We start from the raw sequence: 25,991 nt of genomic DNA on the forward strand, positions 1-25,991 counted from the left end.
CCTGCTGGCGGTGTCTGCCCCATCCAGGGCCGTCTTAAGGCAAGAATTTGCAGCATTCTTCCCCTCTTCAATTAGCTTTTCGGCTTTCTGCTTGGCATCCTGGGGCAAGTCCTTCACCAACTGCCCCAGTCCCTCCATGATTTGGTACATGTGTCTGTTTACCAGGGCGTTGGAATTAGCCATGCGCCAGTGGGTCGCGGCATTCCGTTCGATCCTTCTGCCCACCAGATCCATCCTTTTGCTCTCTTTATCCGGTGGCGGGCCCGAGGTAGTGGGTACGTTAGCCCTCCTCCTTGCTGTGGCCGTGATAATGGAGTCTGCGGAGACCGTGCCCTGAATGTAGGCCGGGTCCTTTGCGGCATGCTTGTACTTCTTCTCAGTTCTGGGAGTTACTGCCTTGCATGTTGCGGGCTCCCTGAAAGCTTCCTTCCCCTGAGCCAAGACGCTCTCGAGCATCGGGAGGAACTGGCTCCTCGTTTGTGTTGGGAGCAATGTTTCCAGAAGGAAGTCTGCTTTCTGCTTCTCTTCGTCGAGCTTGAGCTTGAAAGCTGCTGCGGCAGATTGTATCACCGCGTTGTAGGCCCCGATGTCGTCCGGCGGCGAGGGCCTCGAGGGGTAGGTGTCGACCACCTCCTCCGGGCTGTCGGTGTCGACATCGATGTAATCTACCTCCTGAAGGTCATAGGGCGCCGACTCTGTGTCTGTCCTGCCCTCATCTTCCTCCCCATAGCTGTAGCTCTCGTGGGGATTCTCGTACTCCTCCTGGTCGTCGAACACCTCGACGTCCTGGTCTTGCTCGGTGACTTCGGCGACCTCTTCTTCTTCCTCCTCGACCGCCTCCAGCACTGGTGGCTTGGTCTTGTGAGGGATCGTGAAGGCCTTCATCCTTGCGTCGAAATCTTTTTTCCGCTGCATGAAGTTCTCCATTTCTGCCTCGAGGCGCCTTCTTTTCTTTTCCATCTCGGCCGCGTGTTCCGCGTCGGATGGTTCCGCCGCTCTCTTCGACGGATGGCTCGTCGCCGTGCCTCTCGGAGTCGAAGTTTTCGACGTCGAACCGGATATCGGGTCTCTGGTCGTCGTCGACAGTTTCGGGTCTTTCTCCCTCGTCGATCGATCCTTTTCGGGGACGATTTTCGACGTCTTCTGCTGATCAGCAGCTCTCGGCGCCGGGGACTCCTTCTCTGAGGATCCGCTGGGCCTGGGAGTAGTCGCGGACGCCGCCTTTTTTGGCGTCGGCGCTTTCGGGGTCTTGCCCTCGATTTTTCGAGACTCAGAGTCTCTCGGGTTCTTGGGGGCCGAAGAGTCTCCTACCTTGTCAGAAGTCTTCGTGTAATCGGTCTCTACGACCGTGTAGCTGTCGTCTTCGGCGGCAGCGTTGTCTTCTTCCTCGGAGGACATCCCCAGCTCGTAGAGCGACGGGGTCGGGGCCTTCCCCTGCAGGGCGGCGTGTGCTACCCTCTGCCTCTCTCTCACACGAAGGGTCTTCGGGGTGAAGGCGGAACAGGCGTTGCAGTCTCCGCTTTCGTGGTCCACCGGTAGGCAAAGGTTGCATACCGGGTGCTGGTCCTTCTGCGCGTACTTGTGGTGGCAGTTACGGCAGAACTTGAACGGCGTGTTGTCCATCCTCGAGCGTCCAGGGCCTCTCTGGTCGCGTGTTCGTCGACGGTCGTCGAAGATCTGGATGGAAAACGCCTTATCTTTGCTTGCGCGGAAAAAAAGAATCTGAAGATGGCGCCCAAGAGTGGGAGCTTCCGCAGGAAGCATGCCGACGTCACCGGAAATACACCCAAAGGGGGTGTGACGCCGACGCCCACCTGGGCAAAGAGAAAAAAAAAAAAAAAACAAAGAAAAGACTACGAATCCGGACCCAACCACAAGACCGCGGAATAATGCACAGCATAGTGAATCCAGAAAGATTCACGCTGCAAAACTAATCTATCTCTGACTTTCACTAACTTGGACAATGGAAAATCATATCCCTACCCTGAAGCAGAAAATCAGGATGATGGCCAACTCAAACACTTAATTTTATCAGCATGTTGTGCCTTATTGCACCACCTAGTGGTTGGGTATTGACCATCATGTTAATCCCCAGCAGACTCAAGCAGCCAAACTATGCAATGTATTGTATCTGATACTAATGTTCGCACCACCGCCTAGGAGAACTTGACTACTTCGCCGAAGCAAAGTGAAGGAAACTATGGGTATCTGTCTAACTTTGAAAGGCCCAGTAGCCAGACAGGTGCAGCACCAGAAGGCACAGCATGATGCACCAACTTTGCAATGGGGAGACTTTTCGTTTAGATCTATAGGATGGGAAGGAGCATCAGACATCCTGATGACTAGGACAAGCTGTCCACAGTAACCCTGATGTTTTACTGCCAGGTTCCCATCAGGACAGTGGCAACCCACCTGAGCCTACCTACCCCTTGCAGCGAACACATCTCATCTCTGGGAACAACTGGGCCCGAGCCGCTTACTGTAAATCAACCTCGCCCTTGATCCACCCGCTCCCCCACAGCTTTCCAAAGACAGATGCTAATGTCTAAGGGCAGAGATGCCGAAATTAAGGTGGTAAATGAAATACTCCACATGGCTGTGCAGAGCTCGCTGCAGTGGCTGTTAATAACTCTGACAAGCTGGAGCCAAACAGCAGCATTAATAAAGTGGGAAGGCAAGGGGAGGGTGGGGAGAAAGATGTGGGAGTGAGACAGACCTACTGGATTTGAGAGAGAGAGAGAGAAACATACTTCCTGGGGGCTGCTGGGCACAGTCGGTCTGACCTTCTCAAATCGTGCCACTTTTTCCAGGCATGAAGAAGATACTCCATTTCTTACACCAATTTGTGAGATTGGAATCAAACTAGCCTATCTGAAAGGCCATTTCCTATCAATGCAATAGGACTATGTTACTCCCGAAATCCCACAACGGACACCATTTTTGAGGGCAGCGACGGACTGGACACAGGAAATTCAAGAATTTTGCTACACACCGGTAGGTCTGTGACAAAGTGAGCTAGACACATATTGCTCTTCACTGCTCACATGCTGGCCCGGATTTACTAAGCCTTTGCATTGCCCTAGCGCCACAAAGACTTTAGTAAGATTTACAAAGCCATGGAAGGGGCGATGTGCGCAGACCTGTGTGACTTTGCAAAGAAATGCAACGCAGTGGTTAGTGGTAGACGTTCCATGGCATTTCCAGGCATCCACCAATGTAATTTGATGCAACCCCAGATGTACTGAAATCAGCAAACCTGGAATTGAGCCAAAACAGTAGACCACCTTAAAAATGGCGAAATGAGGAGAATTCGGTTTATTTCTCCTTGTTACTTCCTCTTTCAATGCGTGATGCACTCCACATCACACAGCGGAAATTGCCTCTTGGCGTGTTTCTGTGCAGGAAGGCAGCCAGCTCTTACTATACAAACACAACCCTGCCCGTAGCACAGGCATCTTTGCACCATAGGGCAGGTAGAGAGCTGAAGAGCGTCATAGCTTAGGAGATATGGCACTGTTCAGCGCTCTCCCATTCATGAAACAGTGCAACACATGAGCTTGCCCCCCTGCGTGAACTTTTAATTAATATGCCCCTCTGTTGCTCTGCTCTCCCAATGGAGAGCCAACACGTCACATCCTTTATTAAAAATAAAAAAGTATAAAAAGGCACGCTGCGATCAGTGCGGAGGCATACCGGGCCCGTCACCCTGGACGCTGTTATAGCAGTTCTCCAGGCAGCAAGTCCCGTCCTGAGCAGAAACGTACCTTTAGTTCCCCACACAAAGTCGCCGTTGTGCCGCTGGTGAACTGAGACGGGCACAGGGGCGCTGTTCTGGGGCCACAGTGATGGGGGAGGCTGGGGCTTCACCCCCAGCCCCCTTGAGGGGACGAGATTACCCGAGCTGGAGCCGCAGAGCGCTCTCCGTTAAAGAAGGGATGAAGCTATTACTAAACCATTACTCCAGACGCGTAATCAGTCACTCGCGGCCCGGAAAATTTAATAACAGAGGAAAGAAAGAGATCGAGGAAGAGGGGGAGAGGGTAGGAGAGGCAGGCAGGCTGGAATAATTCAGAAATCACTCATGTCCTCTCTGCAAATTCAATAAAGGGGAGAGGAAAAAAATGCAATGATAATTCGGGAATGGAAAATTGCAGCCGTGACAAGACATCCGTCAATCGGGTGGAGGCGGGGGAGGAGGGAGCTTTAATTCTATTGAAACCAAGAAAAATGAAGCAGGATAAAAAGGAGGGGGTAATGGGGTAAGCACAGGAAAAATGAGAAATGCTGAAAGCCGCCAGGCCAGGGTTAAGGAAAGAAGTGAGACAAGAAGGCGGTCCTAGGAAGGGGGCGGGGAGGCTGGCAGGCGCGTCACCCAGCGACTTTCCTGGATACTATTATTGTCTGGATGCTGCCAGCAGGGAAAGGAGGGCTACACCATTGCAAATGAGGTGAGGTCGGGTTACTGCAAGTACAAACATTCAAGCGTGCAGCATCACAGCACGGTGCCCTATCCTGGCACCAAGGAGGGATGGGCACAGTGCCTGGTATGAATCTGGTAGGAGATGGGCACATGCTTCGGCCTAGACCCACACGGTCACAGCACAAGTCTAATCGCCGTGCTGGCAGAGGCTTATGCAAGGCAGGAGGGGTACAGTCACTAGTTTAGTAAGAAAACAAGAGGGGAGGAGACCCCTAGGAGTGGGAGGACGAGGACCAAGGAATTTTGTTTGAGGGCATAGAAAGCTAGCCATAGCGGTATGGAACGTTTACAACGCGGTTTTATCCACGATGGACGTTACAACCCAAGTCTTTACAGCACAGGGGCCTTCTTCAGTGTTCTACAAAGCAGGAAAGTCAGTGCTTAACTTGAGACAGTAGCTTCCGGTGCTCGGCACTTAATTGTCAACACCTACACTAATGGCAGTCTGCCACATGGTGGAGCTGTTTGCCTAATTTAGAGACAAGAACAACAACAGTTGTTTATCAAGTCAATATACATAAAAAATGACATACCTGCTGCCAAAGCCATTCTTAGAACTTCTAGGTCCTGGAATAGTTCGGATTGTCACACTTGTAGGAGTGTGATGGTTTGCAGTTGTAATTGGCAGTGTTGACCACAGCAAAGGGAGGGTGCAAGCAGAAGTGGCCTTCTGACAGAGACCCTTGCATTTATGTATGTATTTTTAACTAATTAAGCACAAGGGTCAGCATTTTAAGATATTATGTGTTAGGAAAAATAAGAGGTGCAAGTAATTTTAAGAGTTCGAGGATGTGTAAAGGTACAGGGCAGTAAAGTTTTCCAGAGTGTTTAAGGGTTTAGGGACAGAGCAGGGGCAAGTAAGTGGGGGGGGGGGGGGGGGGGTTTAAGGTTCAGGAAAGGTAAGAGTACAGAGTAGTATGGGGTTTTAGAATAGGTAACGGCACAGGGTTGTAAGGCATATTTAGGGTTTCAGGGATGGGTAAGGATATAGAGTAGGAAAGGACTTTAGGGTTTAGTAATGGGTAAGGACACAGGGTTTTAGGGGGTTTTAAGGTTCAGGCTGGGGTAAATAGCAGGTTAGAAAGAGTGTGAGCGTGTGTGTAAGTAAAATGGGGATTAGTGCGGAACCAAAAATCTAATCCTTTACAACAACAAATGCGTAGTAAAGGTACAACGACGTAAAACAACGCTTAGTAAGTAAAGGTCAATGCGTTGTAAAGTCTGATATTCGACTTCGGCAGTAGGCGTTTTATAGCAGCACAGAAGGAAGAATTTTCTCGAAGTGCACTCTACCAGCGCGGGGAGTGGGGGGAAAGGAAAGTAAGATAAAAGAGAGCAGCTGAGCGCTCGGCCAGTAGAAAGAGGCCCACGTCCTAGCATAGAGTGCCCTCGTGCAGTAGCTTGCTCTCTTTCAGCACAGGGTGATAGCTTGCCCGAGTGCACTCCTACTACTACAGATCGGGGAAATCAGAGCATGGAGTTTCAGGAGGGAACTAGTTTAAGAAAAATCGCCCAGAAGAGAGCAAAAAGCTCACCCCCACGCGATTTACTTGCCCAAAGGGTGCGCTCGTTCCAGTGCACTTTGCCTGCAGGAATGAGAAAGCACACAAGTGTTATCTTGCAGCATAGTGCCACAGAGAAGAGAGCGATCACTTGACAGCGCTCTACCTAGAGTACAATTTTTAGCACAAAGATGCGAGTGCTCACTCAAGTATGTACAACTTGCACTATTCTAGCACTCTTGCATGTGTATGGATGGTAGGGCACTCTTGCATGCACAGAGATGGTAGGGTGCCTCATGTTCACTTTTGCATGCACCGGAATGAGATGGGAGGACTCACTTGTGTGCACTCTTAAATGCAAAGAGATGGTAGGGTTCACTGCGGGCACAAAAGCAACACAGAAATGTAGGTCTCACTGAGGCCAGAGACTGGAATGGGAGGTTCATCAGGTACAATTTTTCAGCAGAGATGGTAGGGCTCCCCTTATGCACAGACAGTAGGGATCCCCACGTGCACTGAGTAGTATGGTTCGCCACATGCACATAGGCATCACAGCTGTAGGTCTCACTACCATCAGAGATGGAGGTAAGTAATGCAGGTGCACTTTGAAACAAAGATGGCAGGGCTCCCCGCGTGCACCCTAGCATGCACAGATAGAAGGGCTCCCCGTGTGCACTGTTGCATGCACAGAGGCGGGAGGATTTCCTGCACTCTTGCATGCGCAGAGATGATGCATGCACAGAGGTGCTACGGCTCCCTGCGTGCACTCTTACATGCACTGAGATGCTAGGGTATACCACGTGAAAGAAGGCAACTCCGATGCAGGTAGCACTACACCCAGAGATGGGGGTGGGGCAGGAGTACTTTTGCTGCAATGTTCGTAGGGCTCCCACGTGCACTCTTGCATGCACAGAGTTGGGTAGAGCTCTCCGAGGGCTCTTCTGCATGCACAGATTTGGCGGGGTTCCGCGAGTGTAATTCCGCATGCACAGAAATGGGAAGTACCCCGCCCCCTTCCGCGCGCGCGCTCTTGCATGCGCAGATGTGGAAGGGACCCCGCGCGCACTCCCCCGGCACAAGGAGGCGGCGGAAGGTAATCGCCTTGGCAGACGGCCGGGCTCGGCGCGGAAACATTCAGTCACAGGGCTTTATTCCTTCACATATCGCTCCAGGCCCCTCGGGAGCTGAAATCCAATCTCCTCGCCCAGTCACCGGGGAAGAGGGTGCGGGGAGGGCTCCTAATGAGGCCGTATTAATATAACGCGCACAGCGTGAAGCGCCACCGGGCCCGTCTCAGCTAATGAGCGCGGAGCCCGCCGGGCAGAGTGCGGGAGGAGAGAAGGACGAGCGTGAGGCGGGCAGGAGGAATGCAAGGGAGTCGCAGCGGAGTGCGGGGAGGGGGGTTAGAATCAGAGAGGTGAGCCACAGAGTGCTGGGAGACCAGGGTGGCAGACTGTATGAGGGGCACACTACATCAGGAAGGGCTGACTGGGAGGGGGCATCCGAATAAGATGGCAGAATGTACCCTGGGTGGAGGAGGCAGAATGTATGCGAAAACGGCGCAGATGGCAATATATTACTTGGAGGCAGAACATATGATAGCACGGTGTAAGGGTAGGTAGGATGGCTGGATGTCTGAGTAGTAAGGGTAGCAGGCTGTGTGAGGGGAAGAACTAAGAGGAAGGCGACACTGGGATAGGATCAGCAGTAAAAGTGCATAAAAAAATCATGGGAGATGTGTTCCTGAGGACAATGGGGTGTGGTCAGCGAGTGTAGAGGCGGGATCACAGTCATGGCTAAAAATAACAAAAAATATGTGATTTTTATGGTGGCTTTTCACCTACAGATAAAATGTATACAATACACAAACCTTAACATACACATAAATGCAGCTTAAGTTTATCTGTGGAAATGCATTTTTCTGGTAGGACAGCTCATTTGGTTAATGTGATTATTTCAGACGTCTGTGGGTGTAACCGGATGGTCAGGGATTTAAATCCCAGTGGATGCACTGGGGAAAGTGTGTGTGTGTGTGTGCAAGTGTGTATAACCTGTGGGGACTGGCACCATCCGCAGAGTGGATTAACCTTGACAGAACCAGACAAAGACTATCTCAATGAGGACAGGTGCGTTATGAGGACCCATCCCACTAATGTGTTTTGGTACTTTCGAGAAAGTGTATAAAAAAACCTAGAAGTGCAGTTAGACTTACTTCGGCGTGCTTTATAACCAGTGGTGGCTCCTCGGCTAAGGCGGAGTAGCGTCGCCCCACTTCTTTTCGCAGTGTAAAGAAAGGAAAAATAAAATGATAATAACAATGTTATTATCATTTTTTCCTGCTGCCGCATCTTGTAGGGGCGAGGTGGCTCTGCTCTGCTCTCAGAGCAGAGGGGAGGAGTGGTGGGCAATGACTGATTGGCCGGCCCTGTCGGCGCGGCCAAACAGTCATGCGTCCTTTGCATGTTCTTCCCCCAGGCTGCATTACAGCCTCTGTGGAGAACATGCCCTGGCTCTCCTTCCCTGGCTGAGCGTGGAACTACAGCAATCTGACCAATCATAATGCTGCATTGCAGTGTTGTGATTGGCTATGGGGATCCTGGGTGCTTCCTGTTTGCACAGAAGAAGCCAAGAAGGGGACGGAGGAGAGGTGGCGGCCGGCAGGTAAGTACATTTTTTTGTTTTTAACCCTCTTCACCCCACTGCTGCTTCTAGGGAGCAGCCACTGCTGTTTAACCTACCCGACTATCAAAGAACACAGAGTTAGAATAGTAATTACACACTTCATTACTGTCATTACAAGTCTTCTGGACCCATTCAATAGATAGTAGACTAATGTACCGCACGTTAATCTAGAAAATATTTATGTTGCAAAGTGTAGAAAAGGCACAGAAAAGGCAATATAAGCAGAATGTTTCCACAGTTCTATAGGACCAATCAGCAGGTCTCTGACCCTAAAGGCCTCATGAGGTTGAACAAGTGACATATTTACAGAGTGCATTAGGATTCATCTAACAGGTGACAGGGTCACCAGTTAACAAACAGAGCCACCCCTCACCCCCCAAAGGATAACCAGTATCTTTCAGAGAAAGATGCAGGATGGTGGACAGGAAGAACGTTCTGCACTTATAAAAATAGTTCAGGAAGAAACAAATTAAAGCAGCAATTTTTCAAATGTATCCGGTTATGTCCTTGGATATACAATTCAACATGGAAGCCTATAACTGCACAGCAAAGGCATCTCCGTTACTCCAGAGGGGAGGTATGTAATGGGGGGTCGGGCTGTTCAGGGCTGGGCTGGCCGTATTAGGCATCGGGTGTTTCCCCGGGAGGCTGAAAGGGTGGGGGCCGGCTTTGCTGCTGTGGAAATCAGTTTTGCAGCAGTGCTGCAATCGTGGCCCCCAGTAACAAAAGCAGCAAGCAAGCATTTCCAGTGTCCCGAAGCCAGGCAGCGAGTAAATTGCCAGGTCCGCTTTAGGTTCCCAGTCCTGCCGGGCCTGGGGATGTTCCTCCAACCCACTTTTATCTGACCCTACAGGTGGACGCCACAGAGACTAATCCTGGATGCAGAATCACTCAGAGTGTGTAGAATTTGCTCCTGTAGCAGGAGGAGGGTATTTCGTACCTCTTGGTGTGTATCAGCCACAGCCATGCTTGTGATGAACAAAAAGACCTGTAATGTGAAACCAGGTATACCACTGAGCCACTGTGTACCATCGAGCTACAGGACCAAATGTGCACCCTTAGTGTTCCCACCGCCCCACCCTAAGCGCTAGGCGGTCGATATGGAATTGGTTGCGCGGGCCTTTGTCTGCTATCAATGCTAACAAAAATCGATTTAACCCACAGCCCCCTTTATAACTACGTCTCACGTTATTAATATAACCCCCGGCGACGTGGTCATTAGCGCCAAGACTTCTCGTGCTCACTCCGCGACAACCAAGCGCCAGGGACCTGTCAGCGTCATTTATCTCTGACACCATCCATCAACAGTTTCCATGGCAACGCCTGCAATTCAATACCCGAGGATCCCGCCTTCCGCCATCCATCCTTCAGAGGTCTCTAAAGTTATCATGATGAGAGACATGTATACTGTTGGGAGGGTTTGTTGGGGTGGTGTGAGAGGATAATCGTTGCCTTGGATAACAACAAGATAGCTCTGGAGTGCACAAAGTGCACAAATTCAACCCCTGTGCCCTCTTACACTGATCCAACGGTCCCCCTGCATCCATGCGCCCTGATCTAAAGGATACTCACAATTGCTCTTATGTGATGATCCAATGAACTGCCATCACAAACCGATCCAAGGGACCTCTGGCATCTTTGCACCCCAAGTACCTTCACATATAGAGAAGCAAGGGAGCACGTTAGGGTACTCACACCTGACCCTCAACTATCAACCTAGGGGGTATCCCAGCAGATCCAGGAGATGCTCAGGGCCCTCAAAGCCTGATCTCAGGCCCATGAAATCACTTTCACACACTGATCCAGGAAAACCCCAAAATCCAAGAGACTCCTCTAACAAGGATCCAATGGTCCACTACACTCGCATGCAGATTACCAGTCACCCCCATAATGATTTGACACCCAGCACCCCTGATCACCCAGACTCCATATGTTGCTCCACAGGTTCTTATGCACTTTTGCACCTGGTCTCCCACATGGCTAAAATCTGCTGTGCCCACAGTCTTCACTTACACTCTTTGGACATGCCCACTTCGAAGCACTTCTGCAGCCGGCAGTACTGGCAGCGGTTCCGCGTCACCTTGTTGATGATGCACGTCTTGTCCCGGTGGCAGGTGTATACCATGTTCTTCTGGATGCTTCTCCGGAAGAAGCCCTAAATGGAGGACACAGGAGTGTTTACTCAGACGGCAGATGCGAGGGAACCAGTGCACACCAAACACTTCTCTTTATATCGAGGTTTTCAGACCCCAAGATCAAGGAACCAACCCAAGGTGTAAAAATCAACATTTGTGTTGCTTGCTGCATGGCCATGCAGTACGGTGTTAATAGAATAATAAAAATAACTTTGACAATCTTACAAACCGGATTGCAGAAAACTGAATTTGAATAAACAGGTCACACTGTGCGGCGTTGTGGGCTACAGAGCCCAACAGACTTAAGCTTATTATCACTGCCCACATTTTTAAATTTGCATTTTATAAGATGTTATTCAAGATATCAGCCACTAGATGGCGATATCATGGCTAGCATGCACATCCAGGATAGTCTCAAGCTGCAAAAAATGTATTATGTGGACTAGACTGGAAGTTTGTTAATGTTTGAACAACTAACCCAGACACACGGGGACTCCCAGGCATGGCCACACCTGGAAGGACAATGGGAAGTACAAGAAAGGTTCTTCTGGTTAATTAACACAAGAGTGCAAACAGTTTCCCGATTAAAGAATGGATTACTTTATTTCCAACTGCCCTAATAAAGGTAATCAATTAAAGAATAGGAGATGTGGAAGAATCACTCGGAGATTTTTTTAAATCGTAGCTTGGTGGAAAAATGCACTTGCTGTAGGTGATAAGTGTGCAGCTTGAAGGCCAAAAGGTATGAATCTCACTGGGCAGACTCAACCTTTCATTCCTTCTGAATGAACTAAAATAAGTACCAAAGAGAGGTTCAATAGTAACACCCACACCTAAAGCAGTAAGGCCCCAATCAGGTTGTAGTGTGCCGTACATTAATGAGCATTCACATCACACGGTACTATTTGTTATGGGCTGCTCACAAGCTTCTCCCCTGCCCTCAAGGGACCCCTCATTCCCATGTACTGAGCTCTGTGAGAAGGAAATGGGGAGGAAAGGGGCGGTTATAAAAGGAAGGAAATAGGACCATGGTAGAGAAAAAGTGGGAAGAAGAAAAAAAAGCAGCAGGAAGAAAAGTACAGGAAAAAGAAAAATCAACAGCCAAGAAAGAAAAATAAGTAGGACCAAGCAAAAGAAAACCCAGGCAGGTTGACAAAAGGGAAATAAATGAGAAAAAAGTTAAAGTGGAATTAAAAGAAAGTGGATACAACTGAATTAAAGCAAGAATAACACAAAAGGGGATTCTGCCATACTTTACAAATGTCTGCATTTTTAAGTCGACTGGATGAGTTTTTGAATTAAATAATCATCAACAGTCGTAGTGACGCCGATGGGGCAGAGTTTGTATAAAAACACCCAGCATGACTGAGACGGATTTATAAATACAGGAAGCGTCATGCAGGGGTGCAGGAGTCACAGTACACTAGTGCTGACACCAGCATGGGAGGCCAATATACAGTGAACTGCAGCTTTTCCACTCCAGAGGCAGCTGGAGTCCAACATCCTCTCGAAGGAAACAGAACGGCATTTCCTCCCCATGCAGTCTGCTTGTATTCTTCACCGACGAGGGCAAATAACTGAGAAAAAAGTAACTAGTACAACAACAAAAAAAAAAAACGGACTCGCAAGGAAATGAATACTGGCAGCAGACAAGGCTTGTGAGGGCCCAACTTGGGCCAGGGCTGGGATACATTGTCAAACTCCTACTTAGGAACTGCCAGACCCAACAAGGGGTCGGTCAACCCCCAGAGACTTCCCGCAGCATGGACCGGCTCCAGGGTGCATTCTGCACCTTGGCGAAAGTGGCCTCCACTGACTTGGCTTTACTCTGGCTGCATTTACACCATACGAAGGGGAGTTTTGCTTAAAGGGAACGGTGGGACTGTTAAAAGTAAAATGACAATCGCGAACATTGCCTGCGCCATCTTGTTTAGTGGAAATTTCTATGTGCACATAAGCTGCAGCCATTGTATCTATCACAGCCATTTTGTACTCTGTTGGTCACCTTTGTTTCACCCTGCCCTTACTAGCATCCATCGGACCCTCTGACCAAACCAGATATGTGTGCTGGGGCTATAAACCCTATTGTCACAGCAAACCTCAGCGCCACTTGCTGCCACAAACTCGTTTTTCCGTTCATCTCTGTTTTCAGGCAAACCTTTGAACAATCTACCCCTCACCGCCCCTAGTTACTCAAACCGGTTCCAGACACTAAAATGACCCATGCAAACATGATTTATTGCACTACAAACAGCGAGAATTGTTTTTACCAACAATGGGACCTGTTTTTATCAACAGAACGGACTCTTAGATCTGGCTGGTCTCACATGTTTTAGACCCTGAAGCACGGTCCAGCTGCAAGATAAGATTGTCTGTTTGACTTCGGTGGGAAGAGAATTACTGATGGGCTTGTGTGGAAACCTGCCCGGGGTGGGGACTCCAAGCTTGTGTAACCATGTTGATGAAACAAATGCATTGTGTAAAACCTGTATAAAAGGAAGAGCCAAAAGAGATGCCAGCAGAACACCTCCCTCAGACATCCCGGTGTCTGCAGTTAACGTGGTCTCCTCATGAGAAATAAACCTTTTTCTTGTCTTCCAGTTTCCAGCACTTGCCGCATTATTTTGATAGCGAACCCAAAGTGAATTAAAAGGTGAACCCTGCACCGGGCAGCATTGGGGGTCTTAGAAGACTCGCTGATTTTCACAAGACTAGGTCTGCTACAAAATCATTTTTTTACATGTACGGCGAAAAAGTGCACACTAGAGTTGTTTTAAAGTGGACTTTGGTCACACCCAAAGCCTATTTCTCTCTTACCTCGTGCTATTAAATATTTATTTTATTATTCCACCTCCTACATATTGCTTGCAATGTAAAACATAAGTACACAACATTATCACACTTTAAATTCTTTAGGTCATACATGCAATGTACACAGAAAATATATTTTTTGTTTTCTTTAGTTAACTGCAGGAGGCTTTTTTAAATGGTTTAGTTGGGGCCAGGGCCGGATTTGTAAAAATGCCAGGGCCCTCGTCAGGCGGCCACTGCAGCTTGTACCACGGATTGCCCTTGCTAGTGCTGTCAATGACAGCACCAACGGAACAACTAACCATCACGCTTTCACAAGTGTGATAATTCAGACTATTCCAAGGCTCCAAAGCTGTAAGAATTTATCAGGTGGCAGGTATTAGCTATTTTTAATGTATATTTAATTAATAAACCACTGCGGTTGTGCTCATCTCTAAATTAGGCTAACACCGCAACCATGCGGCATACTGTCATAAGTACTGGTATAGAGCACCGGAAACCACCGGCTCAAATTAAACAGTTTGACACTCATATTTTGCCTGCTGGAGCGCCCAAAACAGACTGATAATCAAACAAAAGCAACACCAATAGGAGTGGCTTCAATAGGCCAACACATACTTCAGTACGATTTATGGAGTAATCAACTAATTAGAAAAAGTGATGCCTTGTCAATGGGATAACATTGGGTTACACAAATGGCAATAGCACAACATTGGCTTCCAGCTTAACTCCCACTTTTAATCCATTCAATGAACTTCACTTATTCAAACCCTAATAAATATGCCATCATTTCCCTTCCACTTTCCTCCATTTCCAATCCTGGCAAATCAGACCTTACACACCACCCAGAATGACACCTACTAAATTAATTTGATAACCAGTCATTGCAGGACTATGTTCCAAACGGAATCCTTTATAAGCTTTCCAGACTAGGCTTCCTGTGGAATACTTTCGCTTCACTGGAGTGTACCATTTTATGGTTTATTCATACTTCTAGAACAATGTACTCTTTTATCACTTCCAGCTTCAGTGTGTATTGCGTGCTCGTATGCCGATAATGAATTCTTTCAAGGCATGCAGATGGGGTATTCCAAGATGCCCATCACCCACACAGAACACACCGCAGTGACATAGCACAAACTTGGGGGGAAAGAGCAGGAGGATTGGGTGGAAGTCCTTGGACTGCCTAATTCCTGTTACTGTATGTCAAATCGGGTCAAGTCTTCTGTTGAGAATGCCTGGTAGAGCTTAGGTAAGGCCTAAAATGGTCAACAAAGTTGCGTTTATTGCAGACGGTCTGTGGTCAACCAAAGCGATCAGCATATAACGTTAATTGGCTCGAATTTAATTAAGAACCCCCTAATAAGGTCAATAACAAAGGCACACAAAAAAAATTAGGCAAAGTCCCTAGGTGGAGTCATTAACAACTAAAGCAGAGATTCGAATAAGATGGTGACCGCAACAAAATCAGACAAATACAAATCAAATCGTCAACAACCAAAGTAGCATTAAGTTGGTACAAAAAAAAGGAAAACAAGAATAAAGACCGATTGAAGAACGCAAACAATCAACAAATACAGGGATCTAAGATTGGCCACATGGAAAACACTTAAGATTAATGGGCGATTTCACTTTATGCTTCAGAGTTCACCTCTGAGGATTATCAGCTTCCCCTATGAAACGACACTTTCAGAGCAAGGCAACACTTCCAGTCTCTACAGCACAGAGCCAAGTAAAATCAGCAAGCAGAAGACCTGGCCAATTCAACAAAGAGACGGGGGACAAATCAATATAAGGTCAAGGAGTGTAGTGGAGGAAGATTTTCGCTCAGGACGCTACCTCTGAAGGGCTTGTGAAGATTGTGCCACATCTGAACTCATCTTGGGTAGTGTGTGATGACATGGACTATACACCAGCCCAGCAGACCTTTCGGATTAAAAGACTTGCCACTAAATACATCCATTTTCCTAAAGGCAAGTTATTCATTGCTTCAAAGGCATACAGCTACCTCTATGCAATCTCTTACGCCATGGGTATGAGATATAAGACGGGCCCATGGGATACAGGCGAAAGCCAGCCTGCTGTTTTGCTGGCAGAATTTAAAGTTCGCTAATGCAGTGCCAGGCTTGTTTGTGCTTGCATCTCACGGTAGTGGTCGGCTTCTATTTCAAGCCGTCCCCGAGGGCCGTCTGTGTGCACTAACGCAGAAGCAAACAGGAGGGTGGGGGCAGCTCACGTAATCAATGTTAGTTCAAGTTCTTCTCATGCCAGAGGTAAATATAACTGCATGTATATATTGATTTGGACACTGATTAGAAAATCCTGGGCAAAAACTTAAATCTGTGCAGTGAGTTTTTGTAGACATAATTAAAATAGGCCCCAAGTGTGATCTACGTATCTTAACTACGAGCTGGCTGGCTGACTGCCGCGTGTAGCCTTCAATCACTCTTGCTTTATTTCAACTGCAAATTGTGGTTTTCCAGTACTTAAACTTACATTATTTCTATCGCTGTAGCCCATAATTACCCATGATTTTCATTACCCAAAAGCTAGCAAGAAATCCTAAAGGAACCATGACACGGTCACATTCCAAATGCCACACCTGCAAGAAGATACCATATATGCACACACAGGCATCGCTGGACACATTCTAGATGCCATTTTTGCAAATCCGGAACCAGTTACCTTTTCAAAGGTTCTCCAGTCACAAGCTCAGACCACCATTTGCTAGCTTTCCAACATAAAAACACCATAAAGCAACACAATCACCTTACATACATCCACCTATCGCCAATGGAACAAACTCAATTTTGAATACTTAGAAACACAACTAACATCCAACACAGATCTAGACACAATAAAAACTGATAAAAAACGGAGTGGCTGCAGGAAGCTTTTCATATCCTAGTACCACTCAGAACAGCAAAACAGAACAAAAGAAAACAGGCACCTTGGAGAAATGCAGAACTAAAAAAGATAAAACAGCAAATTGGCTGCAACACACCTAGCTCAAAACAAACAACAATCGAGACAAACTTCACCTACAGAAACTTAACAGATTATACAAGTCAACAATCAAAAAGGGTACTATTGAGACAAAATTCAATTGCTAAATGTACAAATAAAGAATTTTACAAAATCCGCACGAATTTCATAAACCTAAATCCACAGAAGGAACATATCCCATTACTCAAGAAATCACTGACAATTTGGCTAATCATTACACAACCAAGGTAAACACATTGGACTCCTATTTAAAACAAAGGAAAACCACCAGCACAAACCCATTTCCCAAAATCCCCTCAATGAGTAAGTTATCCATAACTCTGCATTCCTTCAAACAAATATCTCAAACTGAATTTATAGATCTGATCAAAGCAAGCGGGCCAGCCGGTTGCCCTTCCGGCCCTTGTCCACCACAAATATTCATGAACATTCTTTTAAGTACCTCAGCTGCCACACCAGTAAAAAGAATCATACATAATTAATTAACTATAGAAATATTTCCTGAAAGCCTTTAAAAAGACATGCATATGCCCATAATTAAAAAAAAAAACCACAACAAAAAAAAAACACATACCTGGACCTACATGAGCCCGACAACTACAGACCAATTACAAATGGGCCTTTCTTGGGCAAACAGAGCGGCATTCAACCAGATGTCACAATTCATTGAAGATAACCATACTTTTAGACGTCCAAGTCGGTTTCTGCCCTGAAGAGGCACAGCATCTGCCCACCGCCATCTGGGGGGACCTTAAAAACACCAGAGACTGCAATAGGGTCAAAGCACTACTTGGACCTCTTAGCTCACTTCGACACAGTTGACCATGACATTCTAATACAAAGACTCTATGGAGTTGGCATAGAGGAGACTGATCTCAACTGGATTACATGCTACCTTCAAAGCAGGACTAATGTCGTCTATACGCCACCTTTTTCATCCAAACAGTACTTCACAAAAGGAGAAGTCCCTCAAGGCTCTATCATCTCGCCCAATGCTTTTCAACATCTACATTAAGTAATTACCGGCAATGATCAATGAATTCCAGCTCACACGCTAGAACTATGCAGACGACACACAAATACTCCTTAAACTAGAAAGCCCAAAAGACATTGAAAACTCCAAAATCTTCAGTTGCCTTAAAGCTGCTGATTGGCGGATGACATGGAGTAATCTCAAATTGAATGCTCCCAAAACAGGAATACATGTGGCAACTGGAAAAATGATGACCTGCTCAGCACCTAGCCTGACAATCTGAGACAACCTCCTAAAGTATCTAAGAAACTAATGAATTACCATGGACTCCAAGCTTTTAATGAACGCCCAAGTGGACAAATTAACAAGATCAAGCTTCATAACTAGGAAAACTCCACAGTGCATCTTCCCCCACCTGGGATTTCCAAAAAAGGAAAAGACTACTATCGCTCTTGTACGGTCTAAAATTGATTACGCCAATGGCCTCTACCACGGATCATCTTTATGAAAAGACTACAACAGATTCAAAACTCTGCTGCTAGACTACTCCTATATGTACAGCCACAAGCCCACATCACCCCTGCCTTGAGAGCCCTACATTGGTTACCGATTGCCAGAAGATCCACATTCAAGCTGCTTTGTATCACCCATATAGCAATACATGGAACATGACCACTTTTCATCAGGTACATTCAAAGGAACCTCGTGTTCAGATCGGCACCTCGCCTCAAAATCCCACCATACAAGAAAAAAAAAAAACATAGGTGCCACATCCTTTTCTGACAAAGCAACCAAACTATGGAACTCATTACCCCCTTTCGAAAGACTACTCAAGAGTTGACTCTTTCCTACATAACTACCATACTCAAACACAAATGTACAGCATATCCCTGGTTTATGAACATTTGATTATATGTATGTATCTACACAGGTGTATTTATTTGTATAAATATGTATAATAATTAGGTTTTAAATATATAGATATTCTTTAGCAGGCCTCCAAAAACCTACTTATGATGGGGGGTACTTAAACTGGAAAGTAAGTTCTGTTCATTCAGAAAGTAAAGGAGCACTAAAGATGCCACTGAATCTTGTTTTTATCTTGACAATTGTGGTCAGTTCAAGGAAAGAGGTCAAATATTAGTTTGTCTTTTTATTAATTGCTGCTTGGAAAATTGAGTTTTAGAGGTTTTTGTCAAGTGAGCTATTTGAAGATGTCAGTTTTTTTCAAACACAACATTTAATAGCTTGTAAGTGAATAGTACAACATTTATCAGGAATTACAAAAGCACACTTTTTTGTGATTTAGAAGTGTGATGCAAACAAAGATTTAAATAGGAGCAAAATAAATCAGAACACTTTACTTGGTGGTGTGCAATGACACATTGGCAAAAACTTGATTGCCAAACGTTGTTTGTACACTATACATTTATATCAGTTAAACTGCATGCCAGTGGAAAATTCTATGGCCATTTTAATGTAAAATCTGCAGGCTGCAAATTACAGTGTGCTACCACTTCATGCTTTAGTTATGTTTTTATTAAAAGTTAGTTTTCAAACATGATTCGTGAAACATTCCTGCCCCTGCCCTTATGACAATGCTGTTAATTAATTTAGAGGCAAGTCAGGGGTCATGTGTAATCTGTATGGAGCAAAAGTTTAGTCTACTAAATCAAACAAAAGCGTTTTTGTACATGTTGAAGTCTAATATTTGAAGGTGCTTTCATATGTGAAAATGAAGAACATGGCAGCTCAATTAATTAAAATATATGTCCACGATCACATCATTTGAAACCAGTTTGTAGGTCAAGAGTTTTACAATGAGGTTGAGAAGAATATTTAAGTCACGAGACCCTTAGGCCTACAACATTTTAATGAAATTTGAGGCCTGCTCAACAAATTTACATAGTGCTTAACATGTATATGTCACTGTATAGTTTTTATATAAGTAACTTGATTAGATACTTATGGTTCTCCGCTTATTTATAACTATTTTATCTACAATTGCTTCACTATTGAAAGTCTGGGTTTATTAAATACAACTTCATGCTTGAAATATTTCTTTCTTTATACAGATATACCCTCTATGTATTTATGTATCCATATATTTATTACTTTCATCCTCTTGTAAAAAAAAAAAAACTGAGTCTCTCCATTGCGCTAGCCTATGTTTCACCCTGGATCTCTCTTAATATATCATCTAGCTCCACTCTGACTCATTCCAAACATCATTCTACCACTATGATCTTCAAAATAACCCTTTCTAGAATCTTCCCTCTTCTATCCCTCCTTGGCTCACTCCAAACCTCATTTACTACTATGATCTCCCAAACAACCCTTCCTAAATGCTTCCCTCGTGTATGCCTCCTTAGACTTATCCCAAAGCTCATCTTACTACAATCTCCCTAATCCATTTCTAGATACTCTTCCCACCTTCATATCTCATTTACCCATCCATAATCTCCTCTTACTACTATGATCGCCCAGTAAACACTTTCTAGACTCTTCTCTCTTCTATCCCTCCACTATCCTTTTCAATCCAACTAACAGACTCATTTCCACCACTCAAATGAAATCCTATTTCCCTATACTAATCGACCACTAATCCTTTTTGGGTTCCGGAGTAGTGTGGTACTCGCCGAAAAACGCTTAGACGCCTTGTCTGGGGTAGTAAGCACTATATAAATACAGTTACAGTTACGGCACTGGACTGCATTGCTCCAGGGGAGGGGCACTACCTTTATCCGAACACTGCATCCTTGCACCAGCTTCTCGCATGTGCAGTGCCTCTCACATGTTCAAGTGTCTTTAGCAGCGACACGCATCGGTCTCGAGGTCTGACCCTCTGCTTATGCAGAGATCTGCCAGTGTGATTTTCCTACATGCACAGGTATCCGGTAGCAGTTATGCCGGCTGTTCAGCAATCTTCAGCACTGAGACTTTCACTAATGCACGTGTTTTCAGCTATGACTTCTAGCATGTAAAGGGATTTACAGGTGTGATCTTGTCACATGATCAGATCTGACAATCTGCAATACTATCACTTGTGCAGTGGTCTCCAAATGTTAATAGTGCAGGTGCACAGCAGTGGCCAGATCACCTGTGCAGCATCTACAGGAATATATGATTATACCACGATTTCAGTTACCACGCATGGCTTTACCACGCGAATTTTACCTCGCAAGTGGCTTTACCACGCTGGTATTTACAACGTAGCATTTTACTACGCGTTGCAACGTCTTACCTTCACGTCTTTCTCCACGAGCCCTTACTTCCATCCTCCTTTGAAACAAGCGTCAAAACACGTATACCAAAATAAAAAAAGGACTGCTTTTTTGACGTACACGGCACGTCTTTGGGGGAGGCTCTTTCCTCTTTCTTTTAAATTTATGTTCGTTTTTTTGTTAAAGTAACCTGCTTGTTATTTTTGGGGGGGGAGACCCCCCCCAGCCCCCCTCTGAGCCCCCCCCCCTCCCTCTGCCCCCCCATGCCCACGCAGATCGACTTGAAGGAATACCACGTCTCCCCCCTAGCCCGTGGTAAAGACGTCGTGGAAGGTACCCTGCGTGGAATGCACCCTGCGTGGTAAGTGTCACGTGGTAAACGTGAGTAGTGGTAATGCCTTCGTGGTAAATGATGTTTCCCCATCTACAGCAGTGGCTAGATCACCTGTGCAGCATCTACAGCAGTGGCCAGATCACCTGTGCAGCATCTACAGCAGTGGCCAGAAAACCCGAGCAGCATCTACAGCTGAGGCCAGATCACCCGAGCAGCATCTACAGCTGTGGCCAGATCACCTGTGCAGCATCTACAGCAGTGGCCAGAAAACCCGAGCAGCATCTACAGCTGAGGCCAGATCACCCGAGCAGCATCTACAGCTGAGGCCAGATCACCCGAGCAGCATCTACAGCTGTGGCCAGATCACCTGTGCAGCATCTACAGCAGTGGCCAGATCACCAGAGCAGCATCTACAGCAGTGGCCAGAAAACCCGAGCAGCATCTACAGCTGAGGCCAGATCACCCGAGCAGCATCTACAGCTGAGGCCAGATCACCCGAGCAGCATCTACAGCTGTGGCCAGATCACCTGTGCAGCATCTACAGCAGTGGCCAGATCACCAGAGCAGCATCTACAGCAGTGGCCAGAAAACCCGAGCAGCATCTACAGCAGTGGCCAGATCACCCGAGCAGCATCTACAGCAGTGGCTCGATCACCTGTGCAGCATCTACAGCAGTGGCACGGTCGCCAATGCAGCATCTACAGCTGTGGCCAAATCAGCTGTGTAGCATCTACAGCTGTGGCCTGATCACCCGAGCAGCATGCATAGCTGTGGCCAGAAAACCCGTGCAGGTATCAGCTTGAACTCTCACACCTACGAAGGTTACCTTCAACATTATTCTTTCATGCACAGGTATCGACAGCTGCCACCTCACCTGCGCAGGTGTCTTTAGCTGCACATTCATTAGTGCAGGCATGTCTCTCTCACCTCCCCTGCACAGATGTTCCTTGCTGTGGCAAACATTTGCCGGCATCTCTTTCTGTCACCTCACCTGCTGAGGTGTCTCTAGCTTTAAATCCACAAGTGAAGTCAAGACATCTGTCAGTCACCTCACCTGCACAGATGCTAGATGCTGTGGCTAAACCTGTGCAGGCATCTCTGCCAGCCACCTCAGTGTCTCAGGCTGAGTCCATACCTGTGTAAGCACATCTACTTGCATCTAACTCAAGCAGGCACCTCGGACTGCTACCTAACAGCCAGACTCCTCTTTCAGCCATGACTTCAGCTGCTCTATAAAAACAACTCTGGTCCGCATCCGGTCCTGCTCTATAGCAGACACTGGTCAGACATAGGAACGCTCGTTTCTAGCTGGGGCAGTACAGTCGCGTTTCTACTACAGGCTCCCACAAGACAAGAGAGGTGCACTGACAGGGGATTTGGAAGGGATGGAAAGGGCCATGTTTCACACTCAGTACTTAAAGAATTACAATGGAACGAGTCTCTACCAGGCACTACATTCACGTTTTTAACTTTACAGAAACTATTGACTCCTCAAATATTAAGTAAAAACATACAGGGTAATTCATGTCATTAAGCAGTTCTTGTTTACAAGTCATGTTTTACTTCATCTTGCAGTCCCTAAGAGGATTTGCTTTCTTTCCAGATTATATATTTCTAGAGCTTTATTTCATGCAAAATAGGACTCCTAAACAGAGCATACAGTGAACTGAGAGACCTCTTGGTGGCCTCCATTCAGATTGTGGGTGGGTGTTCATGCTGGGGCAAGCTGAGAGCTCTAGGAGTAGGGGTGGGCGGAATACTCCACTCCGCCAGCAGACTTCGCAGAGTTTTACCCACTCAGCGCTCAGTTTGGAGCGCGGAGTTCGGCAAAAACTCTGCCAACTGCTGCATAGTGAAGTTTTTCTTGCGCACGGCTCGTCAGCATTAAGTTGGTGCGCACGAGCGAGAAAATACGAGCACTAGACCGCTTCCCAGCGAGACTTCTTAATGCGGGCAGTCAGTCGCAGCAGGCCAATACCGCTTGCGCTAAGAAAGTTGCTGCTCATCCTGCGTAAGCCACCGCTCGAGAAGAAAACCTACTCAAGTGGCAGAAAGAGCAGAGCCCTGTGGTGCACCGCCTGGTGCAGTATGCGCCGATTTTACAGGGCAGTATTAGCTCTCAATGCTAAAAGTGAGCATGAGTAGGACAGACTGGAATTCCGCCGCTCGCGGAACTCCGCTGAATCTCACGAAGTTGTTATGTATCCTCGCAGAATTCCGAAGAGTAAAATTCTCTGAGTTCTGCCCAACCCTTTTTAGGTTTCGACTGCAAAAAGCTGCGCAAGCAGCTTTTGCGCAGGAGAAATCTAATGAGAACTGTAGTGTGGGTTTGGGTCGGCCCTCGTCATTCATTGGCTGGCTCCATAAATGGAGCATAGCCATTGGACGAGGGGCCTGTCCGTCAATGCCGGACCAGATTCGGGGGCGTTCCCGAGATTCTTTGGCTTTTGCCGACGTCACGCGACGTCAGCCGAAAGCCGGGAACGCCCCCGAATCTGGTCCGGCATTGCCGGCACCTGATTTTCGAGTATTTTGTCCGCTGGCAGGTGCCCACCCTGCCAGGGACCTTGCCGCTGTTGTGGTACCCCGAGCGAGTGCCCACCTCGCTTAATATTTAGATTTAAGGCCGGTGCCCACCCGGCATTGCTCCGTGTATTCACCGCCGCGGCCCCGAGTGAGAGGAGGAAGCAGCGCCCGCCTTCAAGCCCGGGCCGCGCTGGGATTGGCCCAGCCGGTCGAGCCCCCTTCCGCGTCATCGCAGGAGGAGGAGGAGAGAGCCGGAAGGAGGAAGCAGCCTGCATCGACCGTCCCGAGGCTCCCGAGCACAGGAGGAGCCCCGGGGAAAGAGAACGTCCCTCCGCGGCCCCGGAGAGTCCCGAGGAGCGGGAGCTCTCCTCCAGCAGCCGCCGGACCCGGTGAGTGCCTGCAAGGGGAGAGGGGCGTCGGGACACATTGTCGGTGTCCGCCCCTCCCCCCGTAGTGCGATCTCGCATCCATTATACTGTAAGCTGCAGAGAGCTCAAACCAGAGACCCGGATGTACGCGTCGCTTCGCTTTTAATGCACCACTTCACTTCTGATGCACCGAGTCGCTTCTCCTGCACCACTGCCTCCCCGAGCACCACTTAATTTCTCATGCTCCCCTTCCGAGCACCCTTTTTTTTGGTTTGACGACGTGAATGCAACCGGGCGTCATCATTACTATGGAAAATCTTTTTGGATATAGAAATGGTAACGGAAAATAAGGCACACCTGGTTTTACAAGCAGGATTTATAACTTTAAGATGGCTTTACGATTAGTTGAGCTACCGGAGGCAATCAGGGATGGGTTTTAACTGTATTTTAAGGCCGACTAATAGCCCGGCTTTTCTAGAAAACTATGGTCCCTTGATGGCCTGTCAACACGTTTGTCATAGTAACAAGTCATTCATGCCTTTTTATCAATAACTTTCAAACGTTTTAATGCCACACCCCAATAGTGAAATAATTTCCTCAGGCACGCAAAACGAATAACATATTTTCTCACTAATATTCTGTAAAAGTTATCAAAACTGCGACATGCTAAATGATTTATAATGAGACTTGAAGGAATAAGAAATATAGCCAAAACTGATCGGATGTAGTTTTTTCCAACACATCCCACTAAAAACATGCAATGTAAAACACAGAAGGCAAGCTAACCATTTCAAGTGAGAACGTGAATTAGGCGTGGATAGGAAAAGGACTGGCAAACATCAATGCTATGCCTCTCTTTTTTCTTACAATAAACCTCATGTGTGATATTGAAAATGTAGTGTAAGCAAAGGAGACAAAATATGTAAGGGACATTAAAACGCCTGAAAGAAATTCTGAAAAGACATTATGCTAATTCTTGCATTTTAGTTTTCTTCTTTGCCATGCCTAGCTGGCATATGGCCCCTTGACACACATGACAATTTCAACCAGCACTGGCTTGTTAGCCAAAAGTACGATACATGCTGACTTTTAATCCATATTTTCAACATTAAAGTCAAAAGATCGCAAAATGCAATGTGATGTCGGCTAATACCAGGGCTGGCAGACGTTTTTGTACAAGACATGGGGAGACTTGGAAGCTCTGAGGATAGTAAATAAAGTTATGTTCTGTTATCCTTTTCAAAAGTACACTCAAATACGTGATTACCATCATGCTATTGGGCGCTCTGTCCACAGAGTGAACATTTGCCAGAAGGAACGGTGAGAAACGTTGTGATTTATTTGAAAGCCCCTCCTTTCCCATCTACTCCCAGGCCCCTCCCACATCTACTTCGAACCATAGCGTGGCTTACAAAGACACAACTGAAGGCTCGCAGCCAAATATGTTTTCTTATACTAAAACCATAGCAGTGTTTTTCAACATGTCTGTGCATACTGCTTTTAGCCAAAATCTGCTCCCCCAACATCTCTTTACACCTCCAATGAGAGCAGAGTCCTTTAGTTCAAAGAGCACTGTTTTGTAAAAAAAAAATAAAACAAGCATTTACAATGCAACGGTTTCGCCTTTGGAAAAGTTAGAGCTATTGGCAATGTAAATGACAATGCCATTTATTTATCTGTTTTCTTAACCAACACATAAAAACACATTTTGGGATTTACAATGTCAATAGCTCAAACTTTTCCAAAGGCGAAACCGTTGCATTGTAAATGCTTGTTTGCAGTTGAGGCTGAAAGCAATGCAAGCTTCTCACTATGTATGCCAGTGGGTCACCAAGGCATTCAAACTACATACATATCCGATCCTTGGCCACAGTGGTTGAAATACTGCCAGTGTTAAGAGAAACAAAAATGCTGTTTACAGGTGAGGAAAGAGAGCAAGTGTGTGCTTGT

General features: G+C 46.7%; 1 protein-coding gene across 6 annotated transcripts in view; it reads right to left on the reverse strand.

The window, feature by feature from the left end:
- RARA (retinoic acid receptor alpha) overlaps nucleotides 1-25,991 on the reverse strand; it is a 400,739-nt gene that overhangs the window by 27,640 nt on the left and 347,108 nt on the right. For all 6 annotated transcript variants that reach the window (XM_078645522.1, XM_078645520.1, XM_078645521.1 and 3 more), the window contains one exon: nucleotides 10,678-10,819. In XM_078645522.1, the coding sequence (XP_078501648.1) occupies nucleotides 10,678-10,819 (142 nt within the window). The remainder of the gene's footprint in view (nucleotides 1-10,677; nucleotides 10,820-25,991) is intronic.

Source organism: Lissotriton helveticus, chromosome 5_1 (genome assembly GCF_964261635.1).
Source record: "Lissotriton helveticus chromosome 5_1, aLisHel1.1, whole genome shotgun sequence".
Taxonomy (NCBI): domain Eukaryota; kingdom Metazoa; phylum Chordata; class Amphibia; order Caudata; family Salamandridae; genus Lissotriton; species Lissotriton helveticus.